Source organism: Anser anser (assembly GCF_964211835.1).
Source record: "Anser anser genome assembly, chromosome: 3".
NCBI lineage: Eukaryota > Metazoa > Chordata > Aves > Anseriformes > Anatidae > Anser > Anser anser.
Window position 1 is genome coordinate 73,848,410 of NC_139722.1, and position 20,768 is coordinate 73,869,177.

Here is a 20,768-nt window from a genome sequence, read left to right on the forward strand (position 1 = left end):
TTAAGCTTAGCTATTTTAAAAGAAGTTTTGACAGAATTAGCAACAGTTAATTGGTGGGGTGAAAACTCTGTCTCTGTTCTCCAATTATAACCCATGAATTGACATTCGAGATTGTTTAGGAAGTGCTGTTTCAAAGAAGGTCAAATTAAGGAACGCCATTATTGTTCTTGTCAACTTACCCAGATAGTAGACATGAAGGATAATCAGACGGGTGATTACTCGCAAAAAGAAATTCTCCTCTAAATATAACATTATATAATATGGACACTTGCTTTCTTTTGGATACAAAACAGGTAAGTATTGAAAAAGAAGAACTAGATTGAGATAGACAATTGGTTTGATCTCGTAGAACAGCTCTTTTCTGTCTGAGATGTGACTTGTATCCACAAAACCTCTTCTATGCTGTGCATCAAAAATAGAGTATTGTTTCAGAAACATCATGATGCTATGAATAACTTTTAACTGGAAGCACTTTCTTATGGACTTATATGCCCTTACCTCCAAACATAGTAATATAGCATCCACCAATAAAATACAGCAGCTAATCAAGAGGCGAAATTTAACATATATCCAGATAGGATTTTAGTATATATTAGCAGCTGAAAATGAGTAAGTGTAGCTAGATCACCATGACCATTATCTCCATTGGTCACCAATAAATATCATTCTGGATTTCAGAGCTTCAAACATGGATCACAGTTTGAGAACTTCTGCAATGCAACATTTGCCAATCAGTTTGGAAACTCATTAAAAACTTCAAAGAAGTTCTCATTCAGTACAGAGCAAATATTTAGTGAGATTGATTTAAAATGAAATGTAATCTCACTGCACTATGTAAAAAGAGTATATGAAGAGTTTATGGTCATACTCTTCTCTTAGTACACACCTGGATTTTCCTACTTCAGATGCACATACTCAAAATATAGTTACCTCTGAAAAGCATCTTGTAACATTGTGATGACACATTCAGGCACAATGTATAAGCATTTTGTGTTAAATATATATCAGTGTGATCACCAAAGGGATAAGGATGTGTATAGTTGCGCACAGGAGGCATCCAAGGGACAAAAGTTTGCAAAACAAAACAAAGAAGCACACGATACTGCAAATGGGCAGAACACCTTGCAGGTATGGAATACCCAGGAAGGGTAAGCAGTAAGGGATGTCCCTTTTGTTAAGTGAACAAATTGTATAAAAACATCAAGCATGTGCAGGAAAGATGGAGAGGAAGGAAAACAATTCTAGTTCTGTTCCAGAATCTCTTGACAAAGAGATTTCAGGCCTGATCATCTCAGTTTCGGTGATTACAAGGCACATAAGCATCAGCTCCATGGTACTGTATACTGACAGAAAATTTAGGATATATGTTCTAACAGTTAAATTGTTTTGTATATGTAATGAATGCATGGTGCTAATTATTAACAATGTGCTGGAGATAACCAAAATGAGCAGTTAATGCATGAACTCTGTAAAGTTTTCTTTTAAAGTTTAAAATATGCCTTATTTATCAGTCTTCTAAATACTCCATCACAGTGATTTCTGCTCAGTTTCAACTGAATTGTACATACAGTATATTCACCCAGTGTGTAATGAAGACAAATGCAGCCATGCTTCCCAGAAAGTATTTGTCAAAATCAGGACTAGTACATTATTGCTGAGTTGGTACTTTGTTCTGCTTTTCTAAAATAAGTAAATTAGTTCCTTTCCTTTTCAGGATATAGATTGATCCTCAAATTGATTTTGCATTTCATATTTAAAAGTTTGTAAAACAATGCATTTTAAAAACTCTGAATCAAATGTAGACTAAATCACAATATGCAGCATAATGCATTTTCATTTCCATCAAAAGTGGTTTAATCCTAATACAAAAGTAAACTCTCAGTGCACCAAATCTGAAAATACCATAGTAACCTAAATAGTTACTTAAAAGTGTCTACTGAAACAATACATTGGTTGCATATGAAATAATTTATTACTCTTTCTTGTACAGCAATATGAATCTTATCAAATGAATGTCTGTCTAAAGAACTACTCTAGGAACCACGTCACCATGTTTAAATGGTGTATTAATATTTCAAGACATTTAAGAAAGGTTGGTGTAAGTACTCTGATCACTTGTTTTTAGAATAAGATTTGGATAACTCTGGAAAAAAAAGGACCTAATTACACAATGCAAATTAAATAGTCCCCTCCTCAAACTATTGATTTACAATACAAAGGATCTAAAGTACATTTAATTCATTAGTTTATTTTATAATTAATCCATGAATGATTTGCACAAAGATGCCATTGGAAAAAATCTTTACACTGATTAATTTCCCACTTAAAAATGTAGCTAAATGAAAGCAGAGAAATTTGAGGAATACTTTTCTTTTTTTCTAAGGGAAGAGTAAATTTGTAGACATTTAGTTTCATGATGCAGCAAAGCAAAATTAGGTCATGGGAAAGTAAGCTCATTGTTGTACTTGTCTTAGTTTTGTCTAGTTCAGTTGCTAAACGCTTACAGAGCTCCATGTCTGAGGGTATCAATACAGATGCTCTTTTGGTGCTAGAGGCCATTTTGGATGGATCAGCGCTCGCATTTTGATGGCATTCTCAAAAAGAGGATAAGAAAAAGCTGCAATTGTACTTTTCATTCTAGGGGTATTCAGTCTAATGCCACATTAAAATGAGGAGGTGTAGATGTACATCATCCCATTCCCTGATCTGGAATTAATTTGACAGCGTAAGTTTTAGAAAAAATGTTAAGTAATTTTAAAATACTTCAGGAGCTCATTTACTCATCTACTTCAAACAAACCCGACACAAAAAATCTTATCCTCTTAGGCTTTTTGATTAAAAGAATCATAATAAAAAATAATATCAATTACAGAGCACAGAAGTGTCAATATACTATCAACAGAATACTATTTAAAAAGCGTTCATACACTGTCGGCAATACCCTCAGTTAATTTTTTATTTATTTTTTATTTCATCAGAGCTTTTCCTGGAAGTATGCACAGTTCTTACTACCAAACCCTAAGTTCTGTATTTTCCTTCTAAAAGTTTCTGCCTGTGTCTTTCACATAACGGATTTTACATAGACCTGAAAAGAGTTTATCACTTTATGTTTTTAAACACTAACAACACTGAGGTTTTGCTAATGACCCTTTTACCTGCTCTAACTTGTATTTGTATTATATGCAAGGACAGCAGGTTTTAACCAGTGTTAAGTTTTGGCAAAGCATTTTGTTAACTAGCTGGAAGAGAATCAATTGCTCTTTTTGCTAGAATTTACGGCTTGGCCCACCTAAGTCAATATATACCAGTAGCTTATTTACTCTTCTGTGAAAAAAGGAAACATAAGGGGACAGAGAAGAATTGCAAGAAGCATGCAAGTATTTTTAAAAGGCTAGCTAAAGAACACCAGCACATGCTAGGGAACTGACCAGATAAGTGTTATTTAAAAGTTGTAAAGAGAAAGAGCTGAATAATGACAAGCACATTTAATAGATCCAGACAAAATAATAAAACCATTTATAATGGATTAACCCAGGAATTAAGTAGATAACAACATCAGTAGAAGCTTACAGAAAACAAATGTTGTCAGACTAACTCTTTTTTTTTGTTTTTTGTTTTTTGAGGTTATGGATTTGCTTGGCATAAATAAATAAATAAATAAAAGCCTGTATTTATTTTTAAATGGTCAAATATGGAGAATTCACTATAAGCCAGGATAATTTACATCAGTGGTTAATTTCCTGGCAACTTAAAATACATGTGTGTTATTTATATTCAATGGCTTTCAGTTTCAGTGAAAGCTTAAACCCCCAAATGTCTTATAAGATCAAAGATTCCCGTTATATCTTCACTCCCATGGACATCACATTATTATACCATGTATGAGCCAATCATGACCTGCCCTTTTGTATTTTTCTTGTGACTCTTCCCTTGAACCATTTAACAGGTTTTTTTCAGCAGCTTTCCTGAAGTTTAGACATCAAAATGGTGCATTGTATTCCAGTTGTAGCAATTCAAGTGCCAGAAGCAGAGGTAAAGCATACCTCCCACTCCACTCAGAGTTTCCTGTTTATACACCCAAACATCACATTTGTTTCTTGGACCCACGATCATGATGCATGCCTATATTCAGCTGATGGGCCATAGGAACCCTTATGTTTTTCAGATTCAGTGTTTCTCAGGCCACATTGTTCATTTATTTACAGATATGCAACTATTATGGATCATTGTTTTTTTTGCTTATATCTTGTTTATCAAAGCACTGTGTCTGAGATATTGGGCAGATTCTAAATTAGATGAGGGTGAAGTAGGATGAAAGTCCTGTGCTGAGATTTTTTCACATGCTCATTAGAAATCATGCAAGGTGTTACTCATCAGACAGAAAAAAAATGCATTGCTATTACCTTTCTCTGAAAAGAGAGGAAGCATGGAAATCCTTGATGCAGAGATTATTTATATCAATTTTTATATTTTTTTCAGCCTGTTAAGGACTGTCAAACTTCTGAATTTCTCATGGACAAACGTGTTTTGTACATTGAAAACACAATATTTATAAGATGGTTCTCCAGGCAAATCAAGGATTGGTTTCATTACTCACCACTAAGGTGAGGGGCAAGCAGGGAAGAGGATGTACTGTTGTGTTCTCAGATAATAACCCTTATCTGAGACAGGATGCTAGGCTATGAGGGCTTTTGTCTGATCAAATGCAGCAGTTTATAGTACATAAGTGCCTATACTACATAAGTGTACTTACATAATAGCAGTACAATATAACAAGAGTTCTCTCTCCCGGATTCTCTGATACAATTCTACAATTTGAACTCCATGTATTCAATTCAAATACTTTAAAAATACTATTTTTTCAGTCAAAAGCTGAAAAAAAGCTTCTAAGAGAAGCTTTTATTATGCAAAAGTTATGCACAAAATTTTGTCCTTATAATTCAAAAGTGGGCAAAATAAAACAAAAGCAGGGCAAGGGTTATAGTGTCAGCATCCTATGGTAACAAACAGAAATACCTTAGACTTCTGAAATAGATGTGGCCTCTTACCAGTTACTGCTACAATTAAATAATAGTTGTGTAGCTTGTTAGACTAAATAATAATCAATTAATCAATCCTCTGCCTCTAAACTGTAGGTTTAAATTTGCCTTCCGTTCATGGTGTGTGATCTCTCACACACAGGAAAAGATAATGCTTGGTTTTACTGGATAGGTTTCTATTTTAGGTAAATCACCACAACAGCCATCCACCTTCTAAAAGAACAGCTTTATAAGTATCATTGAAAGTGGCAGTGGTGGCATATGCAGCCCTCAGCCACTCATTTCCATTACTGTTACTCATCACAGTTGTGTCAAGACAAATGCTTGCTACACAGTAAAGTTGACTGAAAAACTCATGATTTATCTTTTCTTTCTTTCTTTTTTTTTTCTTGATGGATCATTTTTAATCTAGACTAGTCCTTACTTCAATGAATTTTATGACTACAAACTAACCCACAACAAGTCCTGGTAACAACAAAACCATAAAAATCCTCCATATTGAACAAAAGTGGTAGAGCAGAGCAGAGGCAAGGTCAAGTACTCATTGTGAGAGTCATAACAAGCCAAGGAGAAGATAACAGGCCTTTAAAAAATACTTGTTACTAATATCCTTCCAGGCAGAACTGTCAGTCATGACAGGTGGCTCTTTTTTTTTTTTTCTTTTTTTTTTTTCAGTATGACAAAAAAATCTGTTTAGCTTAATCAGAGATAAAACTAGTTCACATGTACTCTCAAAATTTATTTTTTTTCCCACAGCTGTCATTCTGCTATGAAAATATTTGCTGCAACAGAAGATGCCTATCAGTTGGTACTTCTCTTCACAGAATTTGTAAGGTCCGGGAAAAATGCACTACATTAGCAAAGTTTAAAATGCCTTACAGATATATAAAATATTCTGTAAAGTCAAACACAACTATTTAAGTCCACATAAATATCATGTACTTTAGTGAAAAAATAAGTAAGTAGCATTAAGAAGCTCACACATTTGCCTTGACTTAGATGGTAGGCCCAGCCTGAAACTCTGTCCTCAGCTTACCAGATTTAAATTGGAATGCACCCCTTTTATCTCATTATTCATGCAGAATGTGAGATATGGATCATTAAGCTGGGCACTAATTTGTTCGTAAACTGCACTCATTCATCATTACTTGGCAGTGAGAGGTTGATCAAGTCAGTTATGGAGCATTTCTCTGACCCTCCCATGAATTGTATATTTTCTGCATGAGTTACTTAAAAAAATCTCTAAAAATTATTTTAATAGTTTTAGCAGCTGTTATGTTAAGCATGACTATTTTTGTGTTCAGTTTAGTCACAGTGATATCTCTGTGTCATACTTACGTATTATCTTCCCTTCTCTGGACCTATATGTTTGGTATTATCTTCCACGTCACGTATAAGGGGTATTTTGTATATTGTTCTTTCCAAAAAGACATCTTTGATGGACTGTTACCAGAGATCACTACTCAGAGCCTGGTATTCCACAGAATGATGTTTCTTCAGTGGGGACAACACAGTTTTCAGTGTTATTCAGACTGTGTGTGTAGGAGGGGGTTACTCTGAGAAGATCAAAATAGTAGCTAAGATATTCTTATATTTCCTTCTGACTGGGACACATCTCTCCAAAACCACTTTAAATATTACAGCACAATCCATTTGCCACACTTAACTTGTGCCTCAGATGATTGCTCACGATGAAGAAAAAAATATGCTCAATAATAATTTGGTGGGCAAAGAACTACTCAAATCCACAGTATGAATCATCATCATATTTTGTACCAGCTATGTTTTTATAAATCGGAAACTCATTGTATAGAAATATTTTTTATAAAGTGTACAGGTATGAAAACACTACAACAGATTGGGAATTCAACATATTTCCAACGTAAAAGTTGCCCAACATTCTAGTTATGGAAACTTCTGTTACGGAAATTTTAGAGGGACTATTTTTTGCTTGCTCATAGACCTCTTTTTTCTTTGTTTGTTTTTGTTTGTGTGTGTGTGTGTGTGTGGTTTGTTTTTTCTTCCAGCTTATTTGTAAAAATATTAGCATATTACAAGTTAGAGATAGGACCAACACAAGAAATCACTGAGTTTATCCACTAAGCAAAACTATTTTGCTAGAAGAAGCATGAGATGCTTATCACCTTTTAATACGGTTGCTTTTTTTTTAAAAAAAAAAAAAAAAGGAAAAAAAAAGCCAAAAGAAACCATACGTTATGTTTTTTCCTCTGGAGTATACAAGTGTTCACACTAAGAAACTTACAAATTTGGGTCTGTGTATTGAAATGTACCAAACTGCTGATTTACCTGATTTTTCAGAAGGAAGAGAAATGCTGGGTTTTGTAGTATCCAGAATAACAGCCAACCCTGCAGACAGTGATGGGAGGATGCTAGAACTGAGATCTATGCGAGTTAGACTTTCAGATTCTCTTTCCAAGGTTTTTAGAATGCCTCCAGCATGCTTATTTTCTGCGTCATCGTTCTTCTGACTGCTCTTCTGTGGACTCTGAACAATATGAACGATACTCTGCTGGGTCAGGTCACAATTCTGCAACACAAAACCAAAATACCAAGAATTAATAAAATAAACAACTGTGGCATAAGGGACAAAATCCCTCTATCTCCGATTTGTTATTTTTTAAATGGTCTCTAAGCCTTTCTGTGTAGAATTTCAGTGTGCAGTAATGGAGTTTAAAGGAAAGTGACAAGTGTAAATTGCTAGAATTAGGATCACTTGCATTGGCAAAAGGGTCACAACACTTACAAAAATTCTAAACATTTAACAAGGAAATGGTGGACCAGAGCCAACAGCTCTAAATAAGTCTGGTTTATTGGCACAAAGTAAAAACTCCAGAGAGAACACTATTAAAACAAGTGTTAAGTGTATTCAACACATAGAATGCATTTGTACAGATAATACTCATACACAGTCTTCATATAATAATTTAGGGTCAATTTGACAATCACAAAGAGTTCATGACCAAGCTTCTCCAAAGCGTCTTTGTAAACAGAAACAGGGATGATGATGCTATTGATGAAAACCGATACCTATTTCTTCTCTTTAATGTAATTTTCAATCTAAGTCTGTGTTTAGATGTCATGTTTGCTCTAGTCTTTTCTGGTAAAATAACAGGATTGTTAAATATTAGCCCAAGAGGTCTCACATATGCACAAGTACTTCCTCATTCTCAGTTCTCGTGAGAGAGACTTACGGGGAGGGACTATTTATCAGGGAGTGTAGTGATAGGACAAGGAGTAATGGCTTTAAACTAAAAAAAATGTAGATTTCGATTAGATATAAGTAAAAAAATTCTTTACTCAGATAGTGGTGAGACACTGGAAGAAGTTGCCCAGAGAAGTTGTGGATGTGTTCAAGACCAGGTTGGATGGGGCTTTGAGCAACCTGGTCTAGTGGGAGGTGTCCTTGCCCATGGAAGGGGGTTGGAATGAGACGATCTTTAAGGTCCCTTCCCACCCAAACCATTCCATGCTTCTACGATTCTGACCCTTAGTCAGTCCTTAGAGATCTTATGTCTTAGAAAAAAGCAAGCTGAATAAGGATCCTGTGAAAGGTTTATCTATGATAAGTCAGGATAGAAGTCACATTTTGCTTGGTGTTTTCCAAACACAGAATAGGAATGCAAAATGTTACTTTAGAACTAGCAATTACAGAGCTTTCAGTTGACCTATAATTAATGAGGGGCTTTCAAGAAGGACTTGCATTGATCCTTCCACAGCACATCTTGAAGTAAAAATTGTTCTATTTTGGGTGATACCTCCTGGTGATCCAAACCTAATTTTCCACTGTGATGAGTGAACCACATATAAATGTCAACCTACACAGAAATAAGCTTGAAATTCCCTCAAGAAAAAGCATTTCTAACTGTTCTCAGCATCATTAGATTGGTGACGTCTACACTGAAACATCAAGAAAGATAGCAGAATACATTTTGGAGGAACAGAAAGAAAAAAAAATGAAGCATTTGTCTACATATCTAGAAAATAATTTTGATTTTTTTTAATAGTTTGTATTTGCAATTATTACATTCACATTTAATTGCAAAAGATTCCTCTACAGACATTTTAGTACTGTATAGCTTTCTGTACCACCTTCTCTTCTATCACTTTTTATCTCCTGGTCTCATAATTTCTGTTTACTGGTTTTACTTCACACAGTCTAGTACATTATTACTCTGTGCTTCCCTCTCCACCTTTTCATTATGTAATTATGTAATGCAGTTCTAAAAGGTGAAAATCTGTTTTTTAACTTGAATTTTCAATAACATACTCTTCCCTTAGTGAAGCAGTAATCATCCAGTAGAGATTTTTCAGAGCAAGGACTCTGCAGACTTAATATTCAAATAAAATAGCTGGTAGATTTAAATATTATGTTGACATTAAAGGTCTCCTTTATGTACAACTTGTTGTCTCTAACATTTTCATAATATCCACTTAAATAGATTAATAATTTTATTCATTAACACAAAATCAAAACTCCATTGTCACTCTAAAACTTCTCCAACACAGAATACTGCATAATATTAGAGTATGGAAATTAACAACCTATGAGAAATTAATAATGAAATTAATAACCTAAGAGAATGAGGAGCTCCAAAGTGGTTTGCTCAGTTACAGCTGGAAATACAAAGGGAAATAGGTATATATAAAAACTTGCAACCTTGAAAACCCCTTATCAACTGTCAGTCAGCCAAACCATGTTTTAATGAGCATCTCTTCTGGCAGTTTAGCTTGCTTAAGCAGAGCTTGTCCTGCCTTTTTCTACTTTTTCTCATTGTCTACTGTCTTTCTTAGTCAGTGAGAGAGACCAGGATAAGAATATCACCAAACAGTTCCCAGACGTAGGGTGATTAATGCTTTATAGCAGACTACATTTCATGGACAGCAGATGGGCTAGGTCCACAGAATTCAAGCTATTTCTGTAAGTTTTTAGATTTTGCCTTAGGTTACTAATGCAACACAAATCGAAGGTATAATTGTTTATGTCAATGTCACTTCCATTTTCTTTATGTATTTGTTTTATGCCTCAGGAAACATTTCTTCTGAGAATACCTGTTATTAATGATTCCAGAGATATTGCCTTAGTTGTTGATCCAAATTAATGCCTGCAATCCATACTCCAAAGAAAAATACTGTAGGCATACATATATTGCAGATTATGAACTATCTACTTCCATGAGTGCAAAGGGAGAAGATCCAGAAGTGATGAAACTCAGTATTAAGAACTGCTTCTTTGCAGAGGGAGGTTTTTGTCCAACTTGGACAAATGAATTCATAACAGAGGAAATTGAAACTTTTTTTCATCCAAACTGTTTTGCTTTCATATTCTTTCTGACTTCTCAAGTTGAATTTCACAAGGCTAAATCAGCAAACCCTGAGTGAATAACAAGATATTCTTTGGTGCTGCCAGCTGTGGGCTGACTGTAAAGCCATGGGGGAATACTGAGCTAAATCATGAAAAGGGAAGAGATGACTGTGTTTCAGTAACCCTGAAATCATCTGGTTCTGACAGATTTCTGCTTGACATCTTTCTGACAACATTTTTTGATTGTAACATCAATGCCAAAGGAAGTATTCTCAACTGAAAAAATACACCGCCCACTAGAGAAGTCATACTACTTTTTCTGAAGTACAAAGCATTTTAATTTTGAAATCTTTAATTTGAAGAAATACTAGACAAGAGAATAATTTTAATTTGAAGTTGGATTTGAATTTAAAAAAGCAAATTTCTTCTGGCATTTTGTCCCGAAAATAATATTGAAATATTTTCATTTCATGTTAACCACTAGGGTTTTTGGTTTTGTTTTGTTTTTCCAGTGGAAGATGAACTGAAAAAACAGTTCTTCAAGCTCCACTACCTAAAATCCAGTTAAAACTCTTCCTGTTATCTGAGGAGCAACCTCCTTGCCCATGAATCCCTGGGCCTGTAGAGTGGAATCAATAAGTTTGCCTAATTGCTGCCTATTTACATTAAGCAGATAGACTGCCTGATGTCACTCAGCAAGAGATTCACACAAGGCAAATGCTCAAGAAAACGTATTTTAAACTCAAAGGAATGATCAACAAGAATCAAAATGCTGGCTTTCCAGGTAGGGTTTATTTTAATAGTGCTGCATTTCAATATCAGCTGAGAAGATATGGGGAACATTTTTGTCTCATTAAACTGCAGAATGAATAAAATACTCAGAAAAGCTCTCCAGAGTGCCGATAGCACAACACACCTCTTCAAAGCAATAGGACCAATGTAAAAGTGCAGGGGACACAGCAACTTTATCAGAAAAATATTTTCCCATGGATAGTGTAAAGAGACATTAAAGGTGACCTTCTAAACATGAAAAAAAAAAAATGCATACTGCACATGAAGTTCCTAGAAGACAGAAGAAAAAAAAAAACACCAAACCTCACTGTATTGTTGTTGTAACCCTCTCATAACCCAAGGAGAAAGACTAAGTCTCCAAGGCAGCAGATATGGAAAGGAAATCTGTAGGAAGGATAAAAATACAATTTTTATCCCCTAATCTCAGATCAAATGACTCAAATATGATGAAAGCAACAGAAAAAATATTATTTATTACATAGGGAGCAAAAGCTGAAATATTAATGCATTTCAAAATTGAGATTATGCAAAAAAAAAAAATAATAATACAGATGTAATATTCACAATCTTTTGAACCACGATGGCCTAAGAAATAGGAAGCAAGATTTGCAAGAAGACTTGACATCTTTTATTTAACTAGTTGATAAAGAAAGAAAAACTAAATAAGCTTTTGGGCTTAGAGACCCTTACAGCAGGTCACAGCAAGGGGAAATATGAAGGAAAAAATAATAACTCTATTAAAATAATGTAGCAAATCAGCACCCTGATCTGATATTGCCATCTATTTGTGTGAATTCTGTCTGCTGAGTGGCAGTGAACAAAATATTGCTCCACATGGGGTGGGTGAAAAAAGCCAGTGCACCACTGGGCCTACATCATACAGCCCACTTAGCGTTTAAATTCCAGCAATCTGAAACTACTTGCTATTTTATGATGATATGGAATATATCTATAATTGACTTGAGTTCACCTTTTCAATGTTTTCAGAGTTATACTTCACTGTACTTGTTTAGTATTTAAAATATTGTGGGTGCTAAGCAACGCTTCAAAATAGAAGGAAAAATAGACGTACTGCTGAAAGCACCACATACTCAAATAAATGTAATGAAAAGGCAGAAAACCCTTCACTTAGCAGAATCATAGAATATCCGAGTTGGAAGGGACCCATAAGGATCATCAAGTCCAACTCCTGGGTTTCCAAAGGACCACCACCCCCTAAGAAAAAAAAAATCATATTTAGTGACTGATAAAGTGACCCACACTGATGAAGTATAATGCCTTTAGAATTGTGCTAATTTGACACTGTAAAAACTCTGAAACTTTCATCCTAAAACACAGACATAACAGCATTAAAAAAAAAACCCTTCTCATATAGAAAGACCTAATCTGATGTTAAGGTACTATAATTAAGATATAGAATCTGCTACTTACTGTTTGAGAATGATGAAGGCAAAATAATTATTTTTGCATAACCAAATAAAGTTGAGTGGAATTCAGGAAAATGCTCCTGTGTAACAAATCGAGGCCATCCTATTAGCTTCCTTCCAGAAAAATTCAAGTTCTGTAAAGTTGTCACAGTCCCGATTGTGTTTACCAATTGATAATTCAGGATTAGCGCAAACTGCAAGCGTAGGAGCAATGCTGATATATACTGGTACATGTTTTCTCTTCCCTGAGATTGAACTTTCTGAAGACCTCTGTGAAGACTGTTTCTCTCACATCTGCAAGTGCCAGGTGAATGGAAGAAACTCCATCTAGACTTTATGAGGAGAGAGGATGGTCCTAAGTCCTGAGACATTCCCTTAAAACCATAAATCATATCATTGCTTTGAATATCAACGTGGAAAATTCCTCTTCTTGAAGGCTTGCTTCTTAGCTTCTCTCAGGTACTTTTGTATGTAGTATTATACAAAAAGGGTTAATTCATACACATTTAAAATAAATTGCATTATTTTTAGCAAACATAACAATGCAACTTGGACAACAGGGAATAGAAAGGCAGAGAGTATGATTTAATACATCTCCCCCAGCTAATTGCTCCTCTGTGTAGCAGGAAGTCTTGATTGGACTTTATAAAAAATAAAATCCTTTGATTGACAGCATAAAATAATATGTCATATACTACATAGTTTCTGCTCTGAATGACGCTCTTTGAAGAGAAGTGCAGGACTAATAATTTTATATTGACTAGTTCATTAATGAGTTAATCATTTGCCAGAAATATTCAACCCATCGTACTTAAACTTCCTCAAACTAAATTTAGATTAAAATTGAATCCCCACTCTCTTCTGACTTAAGAATAACTTTATGTTTCATTTCTATCTTTCTCAGATTATAAAACACAAAATTTAGTGTTAATCTTGTAGCTCAATGGAAGGAACACGGATATAATTCTAGCTAGTAAACTTGCAGGATTATTATACTTTGGACACAACATAAGACCTTCACAATGCTGTACCACTGTTTGCAAAGGGCATTACTAATACCATGACATTATTAATGCCATAACTTTTCTTGAATATAGACCTTCTAGCACAAATTCCCAAACGAAAAAATAATCCTTAAGCTAAGTAAAAATATTTTATTGGCAACATTTCAGACAGTTTGCAACATGAAAAATATGCACTGTTTACTGTTACTACCTTTAAAGTTCCCTGTAATGATCTGTAAAAGACATAGAAGGTGGCCAAACTTTTTGATAATATGTTTAGAAAGCTGTTAGTTTGATATTAAAATGACATTAAAAATATATCACGCTGATACAAAATGGAAAAGAAAAACAGTAAAACGAACACTAAATTCAGGTGAAACTTTTCTCCTCAGTGAAGTAACATTTTTTTTTGTTCTAGTAATTTCATGTACTGTGTGCTAAAAACAACAGCTAAAACTGCAGTTTATTTTAATATCTGTATAGAAAGTAACTGATCAATGAAAAGTTTATGATACTAAATTAAAAATGAATACATTCAAGTTTTTGTGACTGATTGCTTTCCTCATAAATGCAGTTGATTGCACCTGATTATATACTATCTTCAGCAGTGAACTACTTAATAGAACTTATACTCTGTAAAGGTGTCATCTTCGTATGTTACCTACATGTAAACATAAAATAGGAAGGCTCATTATTTACAAGGCTTAGACAATCTTTTCCATCGCTCTGATTTCTTGTCACACCAAAAAGAAGAAGTAACAAGTGTATATTACAAAATGCTTTCATGAATTACATTTTGGACACTTTTTTTTCTGGGTTAAATGATGGCAATTGGTACATAGTTCGGAAAAAAATAAAATAATAATCATAAGCCAGCACAACTAGCAGACTGCAGCATGCAGAATAGACTCAGGACTGTGGACTACATGTTGTTTGAATAATGTAAATTTTAATTCTTAACTCCTCTTCCCTTTAAATCCTCTTAACTTTACACAAGCTGTGAGCCAGGTAGAAGCTGCCAATCTAGCAACACTTTTCTGTTTTCAGTTGGTGTGTACATTAAGGAAAGCATTAGTGAGCATGCGAGGCATAAGCATAAAAGTGGCCTCACACTGACACTTAATCATGGGAGGCCAAATTATCCAGGACATAAATGAGACATAAATTGTGTCTGAAAAAGTACAGAGTCACTTACTCTGAAAATCTCCTGGAGAGCTCAGTTGTCCCTCACACTGAACCAGAGACTATCGTGGCAGCTATTGGGCTACAGAAAGGAATTTGGGAAATTTCCTTCTCCAAAATGTACTGGAAAAATTAATATATATAGTTATGACTGTACTGTGGAAAGTAAAATTTCATATGAATTTATTGCTTAAGTTTAATAAGCTATAAAGATGTATTTCAATTACTTCAACTAGTCACTCACAGCCATCTTTCTCATGTTTTATGGTCAGTGTCTGGTATTCATTGTAACCAAAGAGCACTTGAGTCTTCTACTTACCCCCACGTATACATCTCTTCATCAGTTAGAGCAGTAGCTATGGGAGCAGCCATAAATAAAGCCCAGTGGACATCCTGTGTAGGTTTACTTTGTAACTTGTTAACCCACTAGTATAACCATTCACAAGAAATCAAGTATTTTCCAGAGCTTTCCCTGATTTTACTGGAAGGCTCAGGTTTAGTCTTAACGTTACTATGGGAGGTGAGAATGGTCCTAGAGTTGATTTCTGGCAAATATCCTGCCTATTAAGCAGGATAAACAAACCTGCTGGATGTTGCTAGAAAATCTATGGAATGCAAAAAGTCTAGCAGTACAGCTGACAGCTAACTGGATTTTACTTTATGGTAGAAGAGGCTGGGAATAGAGGTATAGTTACAAAATCGTTATCTTACAGATTCTTCACCATCTCAAGCTGTAAGAAATATGCCGTATCAGAAAATGCTTGTATGTAACAAGTTGATCCCTTGAAGAACACCAACTAACACAAAAACAACAACAAGTATAGAAGACAAGATGAATGCTAAAAAAATATAAAGAATTAAAATTGCTGTAAAATGAGATTTTTGTTTTGTTTTGTTTTACTTTTAAGCCATCTGCGTGATTTTTTTTTTTTTTAAAAAAAGGACTAGCATAAATGGAAAATATGAAATGTGCGAATCCAGACTCATTCTGCTAAATAACCAACCTGTATATTAAGTTTGCCACTGTAAAAGGGAGGTTAGAAAGCCTTGTTGAGTCACAGATGAAAGATGTTTTTGAACATCAGAACAAGAGAATAATGACCCATGAAAAAGATAAAACCTGCCTTAGGAGAGTGCTTTTATCCTTACCTTGAAAAAAAAATAAATCTATTTCCCCGTGAGGCCATTCAATTTTAAGATAGAAATCTTCAGTGATATATCATCAGCTATGATAGGGAAGTTTAGTATCCAAATTATTAAGACAAACACGGCTCTTGACAATTAATTTGAAGACATTTCATATCATTGCCATCTCTCTTCTGTATACATTCAGTTTGCAACATATCACATGCTTTTTATAGATGTGTCACGGATGAGTTCTAACTCTTACTTTGAACATCCAAAAAATCTGGAATATTCAGATCTTTTCACGTGGATGAGAAATTTTTAAATTTGGATTCAGATCAAGATTAAGATTCTGAAAACACACGCAAGACAAACATACATTTATGAGCATTCGTGGGGAAGGGACATGTGGTGTGAAATTCAGTTGTACCAAGGCTGCAAAAATTCCTCAGGCTACATCTGTATCAGCAAGTAATGCGGGCCAGCAGAAAGAATCTGCTCTCTACAGCAAAACACTTGGTAATGAGCACCTGACCTACAGTTGGGGAGGGAGGGAGAAGTAGGTTTTGGGGTAGGTTGTTTCTTGTTTTGTTTTAGTTTAGATAACCTCTGGTCTCACCTTATTGACTGTATGCTCTTTTGCAACTGGGATGCAGTAGGTGAGGTCCTGAAATTTATCTTCCTGCTTAATTTCATTCAAAAGGCACCTAGTTCATTTGCTTTCAAACTAAAACAGTAGTGTAGACACACCATAATTGCCTAATTCTGAGCTCCAACCAAAGGCATCAGCAGACACATTTCATGTTATGTGAAGGCAAGGTATTTCCATAATTAAAAAGTATTGTTTTTTTATTAAAATTGATGCATATAACAACTGGCAGTTCACAGACTTCTGTGCAGTGATTTGCTGAACATTACATTTATCAAAGTTTATAAATAGAGACTGAAGGAAACAAATAAAGGTACCATATAATGACTAAATGAAAATTAGTAAATATATTTTGCCTTCTGTTCAGAACAAAATCCTTCTGTGTAAAAGATCATTTGACCATTTTTCTCACCAGGCGGAGATTTGACAGGTTTCACAGCAATTCTTAAGAATTTCTTTCTACTGATGTATCTAGTAAAATCACCATAATGGTTTCTTGAGAGGATCAGACCCACTTTGCTTAGTTAGATCCACTAAAATAATTTTAATATATATATTATTTTTAAAACAATTGTCTTGTTAATGGTTGTGCCAAGAAAGCATATAAACTCCTGTAAACCTACCTTAGCAATGGGAATCAAGCCTTATAACACTGGACTTGGAAACCATTTCTATTTTACAGCACAGACAAAAATTTTAAAGCTGAAAAACAGGTAATTCAACCACAAAAGAAAAGGAAAAAAGAAGAGAGAGAGAGAGGAACTAGACAAAGCCATTGACTGCCACGCTGCCACACTTCAATAAGAAAAAGCATAGAGACTACCAGCAAGGCTTCTAGCTTTCTGTGAAAGGGACTGTCATGTCAGAACACAGCAAGCATCATCCCTGTCTTTTAGCACTCCTTTTATCATAGTGGATGGGTATTCCAATGGTGAGGTGCACATCTTTTTGTTAATTACTGTTTCATGGTGTGAGAATACTTTGTGACTTCAGCTGGGGACCAGTTTAACAGTCCTGGAGCTTTCATCTCACTGAGAAGTAAGAGCCAACATTGTTCTTATCCCTGCAAGGGTCAACGCTGTAACTTGTGGTGCTAAGGCTACATTTTCAGCTTCCTAAAGCTCTTTGATCTCGTCCAGTCTCAACTGACGTCCCTCTCAAAAAGTTACTGAGAACATTCATGCTAATGACAAGCACATTTCTAAGTTTGTTGTTGTTGTTGTTGTTTGTTTGTTTGTTTGTTTCTTCATTTGTCTTTATCCTCTATGCCTTGAGTGGGAAAAGAGCTGAAGTGAATTCAGTGATATACGTGTTAAGAAGCACATAGCTAAGCGCGATGTGGAGCTTATAGTCACCTTTTTATCAGCATGCACTCAAATGATGCTAGAGATGGATGGCTGCAATTAACAGGTTGTAAAACTGAAACCCTTACGAGAATAGGCTAAATTGTCTTCCTTGCTTCCAACAGGCTAACACTGGATTTGAAAACAGAAAAGATGCAGAGGAAACAGGGATAGGTGGGTTTGCTTGGATAGGGAAGACTATGGATCTGGGAGCTTTCCTGTGTTTCTACCAATGGAAGGAATTTCCCTTATTCAACAATGAGATACTTGTGTAAGTTAAACACTAGGGATGGCAGGTAGATAGTTTTTATTCTGCAAATTTCAATAATACATTGCATATTTTACCTCTAAAATGCATGGAAAGATGTAAATTCAGGTAGAGGACTTAAACTAAGTTCACCTGGGTTCCAGTTCCAGCTGTACTCCAGACGGTCTATACCTCTCAAGCTTTTAGATAAATCTGTACCAGCACCAATTCATCTACTTTTTTACTTTTTTTTTTTTTTCTTCTATACCTGTGAATGCAAGCTGCTGTAAGGCACTTGTACATTTTGAAAGAGGTTGAAGGCATCTGTGCAGACATTGCTAATAGATCTAAGAGGACCTAGAGAGCCCAAGGTACAGGTTATCTGAAAAGCAGCTTGATCACTGTATAAGTTGACTTCATCTGGCACACAGTAAAAAAAATAAAATAAAATAAAATAAAATAAAATAAAATAAAATAAAATAAAATAAAATAAAATAAAATAAAATAAAACAAAACAAAATAAAATAAGATAAAAAAGAGAGAGAGAGATTTAGACAATTGGGAGATGATAACAATGCTTGTTGCACAAGAACCCTTGAGACTGTAATTCATTTAGTGTCTGAAGGGGTCAAAGTTGCTTCTCCATTAAAGCATGAGGCAAAGACAAAAGCTTTCACCAGTTTTTTGGAACCATGAAACAAGTTCTATTTTGTTTGCATTTTAAAACATTAGAAACCCTTTTTATTGCTACTATTTCTAGATTTTATTCTGCTGCATTATTTAACCTGGGACTCATTTGCTAACATTGAAAACTGTGGTATATGTGCTACTGTCAGTATTCATGTTACTTAAATGAAGTACGAGGGGTTGGTCCTGTTTGCTTGCATGGAGATGCTAAACCAGGAAGGCACCTGCACCCAAAAAGTTTTTTTATCTCCCTATCACAACATAAGTGTCTCCACTGACTGGCTGACCAGGGTTGGACTGGGTACATAAGAATTTAGCATTAGATCCTGTTTTGTGGTTGTTCAGGAGGTTTATGATCTCAGACGGTTGGATTTTTCTGGAAAATGACAAAAGGGGCTGTGAGAAACATGAGTCTATGATCTTAGTATGGGCTTAGGAAGGAACACTGAAATGCCCCTCTGTAAAAAAAGAGCAAAACAGAGTACAGCTAGTACCCAGAGCCAAACTGCTGCTGTTGCTGACTGTGGCTACTGCTGTGTGGTATGACTGGCTTGTAGAAATATAGGAAATAAACTGTTCTTACTTTAATAGCATCTACTGCTCTAAAAAGTATCAGACTAAAGGACTAATTGGTATTCTTGCTGTCAGTCCTAGTACAGGAACCCACATTTAATTGGTGCAAGCTAAACCACAATCATTCCCAGATGTGAACACTGGAAATGAAGTTTGAACCATATTAGCAACCTAATGGGAATAAGCTTGAAAACCACCTCTTTTGACTTTAAGATACACAAAGGGCTTCACTGTCCTGCGTTGACAATGCATGAAACCCCTAATTCAGTTTAAGAGACAAAATGTGGTAGTTTAATAAAGAAATGGAATTACCACTTGTGCTATAGTTTTCTTTACTATAAAACAACAAATTGATTTTGTGAGCTGGAAATAAATAGAGAACCTGTCATTGTGATTCATCTTGATTCTGGAAGAAAGAACCTATGCAATATCGGTTTATGAATGCAAATGGTGGAGGTGCCAAAGCTCCAGCGGTTGATCACTCATCCTCAGTACGGTGAAGTACCTCCAAGGTTCTGGGGCAAGGCAGCCACCCGGCCAAAACAGACAAGTCCTTTGTCACTGTACTAGATGCACTTCCAACGTCTTGCCTGGCCAACGAGTCACATACGGGGTTTTAGGACCAGAGACTGCTGATCCTCATGCCATAGGCAGTCCCTTGACCGCAGCTGCACTTTGAGTACAGGCACACACCTGCATCAGGTCTTCCAGCACGTGCCTTCTTCCACACAAAATTATGCACACCCATCCTCCCAGCTAAGATCTGGGACACCTCTGCCTTAAATTATCACGGAGAGTTATGCTAACAAGTGCTAGTTCACAAGGTGGAGGAGCAAAGGACATGGACACAGCCGAGTGGTCATTGTGAACTTGGAAATTCAATTGCCTGTGATCATCTGAGCATGCAGGTAAAACATTTATGTTAATACCACTCTTTAAAAGGAGCATGTTCTGTAAAAATTACTGCAAAATTACAACTCATGTGGCAAATCCTAGGTATTAATTAGGTATAACCTAATTGTATCTGACTTCCTTTTCTTTATTAATTTGCAATAGTTTATATTCCTGTTGGAACTTCTCTACATGTAAAATTGTTGCTATTTTTCACCTTTAAAGACACAGCCAAAGGGCACTCATAAAAACTGAAGAATTTTGCTCTGTAAATCTTTGTATCTAAAACACTTGCCAGAAATCCTGAAAGATCATACAAATTTTATTGTAGGGATTCAGTGTTCCTAAAGGTGAGACTATCATACTTGTAAAACTCTGCTGTCATTTTCTGACAGTAATGACCAGTGACAATTCCCCCATTTTTACTGAGGAGAGAAAAAAAAAATGGTGAGTAAAAAAAGCAAAGAATAAAGGTGTATAGCCCAC

The 20,768-nt window shown here is 35.3% G+C and overlaps 1 protein-coding gene across 3 annotated transcripts in view; it reads right to left on the minus strand.

Annotated features, from left to right (window-relative positions):
• Positions 1-20,768, minus strand: part of PRKN (parkin RBR E3 ubiquitin protein ligase) — a 758,368-nt gene that overhangs the window by 507,445 nt on the left and 230,155 nt on the right. For all 3 annotated transcript variants that reach the window (XM_083830275.1, XM_083830274.1, XM_083830276.1), the window contains one exon: positions 7,347-7,587. In XM_083830275.1, coding sequence (XP_083686401.1) covers positions 7,347-7,587 — 241 coding nt within the window. The remainder of the gene's footprint in view (positions 1-7,346; positions 7,588-20,768) is intronic.